This window comes from Porites lutea, chromosome 6, assembly GCF_958299795.1.
Source record: "Porites lutea chromosome 6, jaPorLute2.1, whole genome shotgun sequence".
NCBI classification, from domain to species: domain Eukaryota; kingdom Metazoa; phylum Cnidaria; class Anthozoa; order Scleractinia; family Poritidae; genus Porites; species Porites lutea.
In genome coordinates, this window is record NC_133206.1 from 15,628,967 (window position 1) to 15,634,966 (window position 6,000).

The window sequence follows — 6,000 nt, forward strand, 5'->3', positions numbered from 1 at the left end:
TGTGCTCGTGTCTCATACGTCATTTTGCGGGGAAACCAGTGGTGACGTCGTGAAACGCGGGTATTTTCTCACGCCAGGAACCCTTATAACGTGCTTTTTTCAGCCCAAAAAATGGCAAACAGCTAGTTCAGCAATTCGTTCCTCACGTTTTTTTCCTTGGTAATCTTCATAACGGAAATTTTCAATTTTTGGGATTGTAAGCTACCTTGTATCGAAGCTCAGATAGAACTGTCCAGCACCTTTGTTTATGACGAGAAAATGAGCACGAGCGGCAGCTCTGCGAGGAATTCGCACCTCAGCCAGGGGGGACGAATGACAATGATGCCCATGTCTGTGAACCGATCTGTATAAACATGTATTGCAGAGCAAAACATAATAATCAAGAAACAAAATACCCATTCATTGAAGGAAGAAGTGACAAAAATTTCAGAGTTGTAAATTTATTCACGGGCAGTATTTTTGCGATAATTTTATTTTGCACTGTGATGTTATTCGGTTCACAGGCATGGTCATCATTGTCGTTCGTCCCCCCTGGGTGAGGTGCGAATTCCTCGCAGAACTGCCGCTCGTGCTCATTTTGTAGTCATAAACAAAGGTGCAGGACAGTTCTATCTGAGCTCTGATACGAGGTAGCGTCCAATCTCAATACTTTTTTCCTGAGTTGGAAGCAACGAACAGCAGTAAAAGTCGTTGAAAATGCATTGCAATACATCAAAATATATGCAGCAGGAGTTTGAGCCAAAACTGCAAAGGGATATTTTAAAAATGTCGAAGAACAAGTCATTCTACTTCAGAGCAAGGTTTGGAGCAATTTATAGTGCTTCTAAAACTGAAAAGTACCTTTTAAAGAATAGCACGATAGGCAATCGGCTTTTGTTTGCAGAATTAGCAAACATTGAATTTACTTGTCCCGAAAATTCAAACTGGTGGCCCCTTCTACCTGATAGTAATTTATTTTTGAAATTCCAAAAACAATTTAGCTCAATTTCACAGCTGAATTTTGAGCGACTTTTAGTTACGGACTTCTGCTCCAACGATTTTTCTGAAATTCCTCTGGCAAATTTATTATATCAATTAAAGCCGATACCAGAAATTTCAGTAAAAAATGTCAGCAAAATTTTTTACTAGACGCGATTTTCTTTGAACATTAGGGTCCTTTTAAGCGCTAATTTCTCAAGGAATATTTACCATCAATGAAATCGGAATATTCCGTATTATTGCCGAATGGTATCTGTTGTTCTTTGCAAAGTTTCGCAGGCATCGCATTAAGAACCAAAAAGTTATGACGGAAAATTTGTCACAGCAAAATGCTCTTGTATTAATTACGGAGCCACCTTAATCTGCTTTATGTTTCTATTGCTATTTTAGGTTGAGACAATTGGTGACGCATACATGGTTGTATCTGGATTACCAATCAGGAACGGCCATGAGCACGCTGGTGAGATATCCCGGATGGCGTTACACTTGGTAGAAGCTGTGAAGAAAGACTTCAAAGTTCGTCACAAACCGGATCATCAACTGAAACTCAGAGTTGGACTTCATAGCGGTAACTTACGTGTAGCAATAGGCCCTTTCCAGCTAGTGCTTCACAAGGTACAAAACCGCCACGCTGAAGACGCAGTGGGAAAAGAAACACAAAGGAAATAACCATTTTAAATGATGTGAGCTCTTTTGTCTTGTCCCAGTGCGTGTCTTGCTCTGTAGCATGGCGGTTTTGTACCACGTGAATGACGTTTCGCCCCATGTAAGGGAATGCGGATTCCAGAATCCAGGAAAATATTTCTCGTGGAATCTGGAATTCTGGGCTTTGGAATCCGGAATACAACTCAAGGAACCCGGAATCCCACTAACGATTGGAATCTAGAATTTAAACTGTTCCACTGAGAATTGGGATTCACTACCTGGAATCCAGAATTCACGGCGTGAAATCCAGAATCCAAGACTGTCTTAGATTTCTTTACATGGGGCGAGACGTTGGATAAAGTTGCGCATCCTTGAGTGGAACGCACTAGTAAAGTCATTACACTTTCTCATACCAGTGGGTGTGTGATTTTCCTTGCAGGTCCTTGTGTGGCGGGTGTGGTCGGGAACACGATGCCTCGTTACTGTTTATTTGGTGACACAGTTAACACTGCTTCAAGAATGGAATCTAATGGAGAAGGTTTGTACCATGAATCGTCGTAAAACCACCTCACTCTTTTGTAGCGAACGTTCAATATAGTTAGTGCTTTGTTGTTTTGTTATAGCTCTCCGCATACACATCAGTGAGGCAACAAAAGGAATTCTTGATGACCTCGGCGGCTTCGAAGTTGAGGAGAGGGGAGAAGTGTTTTTAAAGGTGTGTAATGTTTATCGTCGTCGTTGTTGTTGTTGTTTTTTTTTTCATTCACCCACACGTACAGAAAACTCGAACAAGCGTTTTACCCAAAAACAAACATAGCCGTTATCGTAAAGCCAGTCTGAGTGGACAGTGCAGTTGCAAATTTAGAACTTTTCCGTAAAAATTTATTTTTGCAGGGAAAAGGCACGTGGAAGACGTACTGGCTGATAAGTGCTGTTCCACGGCTAAGTGGTAAAGTGAACAAGCTCCTTCATCCAAATGGTACCCCGCTAGTGAACTACCTCCAAACTCCAGGCCATCATTTCGGTTCCAACAGCTCGCTGAACCTCAAAAGACAAGACTCGATGCGCCGAGGAGGGAAGAATATTTCACCAAGCCCTATGAAGAAAAATATGCACAAAGTGACGATTGAGGACGAAACCACAGCTCTGTTAAATCAAACATCAGTATGACCAGTGCATGAATTTCCGAGTCCTTCATCGACTTCCATCACAACGCAGAAGATAAATCTGATTTACCGAAATACTTGGCATATTTTGGGGGATGGTAGGGATTTCTTAATGCATATGGGCTTTCTAAGAAATGCTCAAGATGGCTTTTTCCCCTCTTAAAACATTACCCGTGGGATCTTCCTCAAGAGAATCTGAATGCTGTCAGGAGAAGCAAGCAAGCAGGTTGTACTGCCCAAGTCGCCCAGAAGTCGTCACCTGATTTGCGGTCATGTGGAACAACTCATGTTTTCACGTTGATCGTTGTGAACTTTTACGACGAAAGATATAAAGATGATTTTTCAATCGAAATATGGTAGTGTGCTCTTCAAAAGCGTCGAGACTTACATACGTTGCTTAATGAACTTTCCACTCTGTGTATTATAACCAACCCATTCATTTCACTCCTTTCACTCCTTTTACTTCAAACTATCCAGACCTTGTTGTTGGACACACGGCTCTCCGCAAGGATCTGGGTCGATGAAGGGAAGCTCTTATAGCTACGCTTCTATATACGGTAGTTAGCGCAAGTGGTTGCATTGTTTATCGCTTGTTTTTATATGGTTTATAACTTGTAATCCGTGGCTTTCATTTGTCCCCCAAAATGCGCAGTTCATCAAAAGCGTCTTACTCTTATCAGCTTTTATTTCATTGCATACCATTGAAAGATTTTAAAAGCTGGGCGTATGAAATCCGTAAAACTTTCAGTTGTAAAGGCTAAACAGGTTCCTGTGCAACGGGGGTCTAAGTGGCAAATTTTAGCCGAAAAGGTCCTGAAAAACTAGTCTCTCACTTGCGGGTTTTACTAGTTTGCGTTGACTGGCGCGTAGTGTGCCGTGGTTAGTCATCATCATCATCATTATTATTCAAAATAATAAGAATTTGGTTCTACGGTGAGATTTGTGCGACAGATCTCCAATCAGAAGAAAATGAATCTCTAGTTTTCCGAACGTTAGAGTTTGAGTTTTTTACTGCCATGATTACCGTCGTGGTTGATATTTTAGAAATGGTTTCCGTTCCACCATGGTACAGACATTTGGCTCCAGCTTTAAGTGACTTGAGTGGGTGGACGGGGTCGGGTAGAGAGATAAGAGGCAACTGACAGCCTCTAATAATATAGCGCTGTAAAGCGTGGAAGTCAGTTGATTTTTATTTTGATTTGTAAATACGTCAAAACGAATTGCCTTAGTGTCATAGGCAAAATAGCGTTGAATGAGGGGACTCGATTACCAGTTGAAACCGCCTTGTAACGTTCAGCCTACGTTTTGGTAGTGAAAGGTTGATGATATCTTCTAAGCAGTACTTATATAATAGTAGTCTGCCTTGATGAGCTCCATTTGGAGCACAGAGAAGTACAAGTAGCAAAAAGTATTCAAATTGCCGACTTCAGTGTTATTGTAAATAGAATTTACGTTGTCTTGTTTTGGCTTCACCGCAATGTAAAAATGGACGATATTGTCAAGCACTAGGCTATGTTTTTACCCCGTCAACTACGCACTGATACCGTATTCCTCTCCTACGAACTGCCTCACACTGTGGAAGAAAACAATATATGCAAAGGGCAAGTTTGAGGGAGTTAGAGAAAACTATTAGGTGTAAAAAAATATATTTACAAAGATATACAAGATAAACATTTTTTTCATCTCTGAAAGGTTGGCGATAGGTGTAGTCTAAGAGATTGAGAGTTCACTGTAAATGTTTTTTTAAAATTTTATTTTCAATTTTCTGAGGACTGTCACAATTTATTTTAACTAACAAAGATGTAGTTGAGTGTTCTCTTGTAAAAATAAAGATCGTTTACCAACAGACTAAGTGCCAATGCCTAGGCCAATCCTGTTCTCTATCTAACCACTTTATGACAGTTACTGTGTTTTGGGTTTCGTTTAAGTGCTCAAATGCTTCGCGAAACGGTGTCATCCAAAGAGAAACAACGAGAACCTCTCTACAACGACCACCTGTTCACAAAGGCCACTTTGTTTTCCCGGCGGATACTTTTACCCTTGTTTTATACCTACAAGGGCTGCCTATTTCCAAAAGCAGCAGTTCTGGAGACGAGTGAAGGGTTGTATCGAAAGAAACTCTAGTGTTACTTTGGTGAGGGTGTAAAATACAAAAACTAGTAGACTGGAATCCGTAGCGGGATAAAGAAGCTGAGCACCAGCCATTAGCTCACCATTTGAATCTCGCCAGTCATTCCAGCTTAAATATGGCAGTCTGCGGTCTTGAGATTCACCATGGCAACATCCGAAGCCCCAAAATAAAGAAAACTATAGGAAAATCGTATTTTCAAATCGGCATTGTTAATCTCCCGGGCATCGACGAAGGCATTTCCCTCATTTAACTAATTCATTCCTGTTTTATCACGTTACCACTTTCCAACCAATATATGATAGCTCCAACATCCGGTATATAAACCGGTACACAATCCACAATCTGTCAATCCCCTGATTCGTTCTGACGAAAGGTTAGCGCTGGAAACTCACCCTGTGGTTGCCATTTTATTGGGCGATCCCGCACGAATTTGATCACCTGGGAAAACAATCAGATTAAAGGGACCAGTGAAATAGGAGGTTTAGAACGGTGCAGGTCTACTGATTTTATTTTATGAACTAAGTTGATAAAAGCCAAACTTTACTGTGAATCCTTATCCCGTGTCGGATACTGAGGCTGGCAAAGACCAACGTCTGTAGAGGGGGATCATGGCTCAAAAAAGGGGTAACAACATGCGCTGTGTACTACTTTCTCAACTTGCTAAATTGTCTAATACAACGCAAACCTAGTCGTAACATCTATGCATATTGTCCGGCGGTGAAAAGGATTCCACAGTTTGGCACCACTACCCAGTACAACATGAATCGAAAAACCATCGGGTTTATTTTGGCTGTTTCGGCCGAGCACCAAGAGAAAAACAATGTGTTATACTACAACTTCTATTACAGTCAAAAATGTGGTAGATAAACTAGAACATAGCTGAGCGACAGTTTACGAAGAATACTGTCAGAACGCAGGCCAGAAAAACCTGCCGGAAAAAAAACCCGTAGGGACAAAAGTCGGCGGGAAATCTCGGTAGGATCTATGGCTCATGCTCTAAACAACCCATCCTACGAAGGCTACAAGGATCGAAGGTCTCTGTCCACGTTTACTAAGCATGTATTCCAACAAAGCACGGTG

General features: G+C 41.3%; 1 protein-coding gene across 1 annotated transcript in view; it reads left to right on the plus strand.

Annotated features, from left to right (window-relative positions):
- Positions 1 to 4,635, plus strand: part of LOC140941555 (atrial natriuretic peptide receptor 1-like) — a 36,943-nt gene extending 32,308 nt beyond the window's left edge. Inside the window, exons 21-24 of the mRNA XM_073390579.1 lie at positions 1,369 to 1,546; positions 2,063 to 2,161; positions 2,247 to 2,338; positions 2,518 to 4,635. Of these exons, the coding sequence (XP_073246680.1) occupies positions 1,369 to 1,546; positions 2,063 to 2,161; positions 2,247 to 2,338; positions 2,518 to 2,793 (645 nt within the window). The 3' untranslated portion in view covers positions 2,794 to 4,635. The remainder of the gene's footprint in view (positions 1 to 1,368; positions 1,547 to 2,062; positions 2,162 to 2,246; positions 2,339 to 2,517) is intronic.
- Positions 4,636 to 6,000: the final 1,365 nt, after the last annotated feature.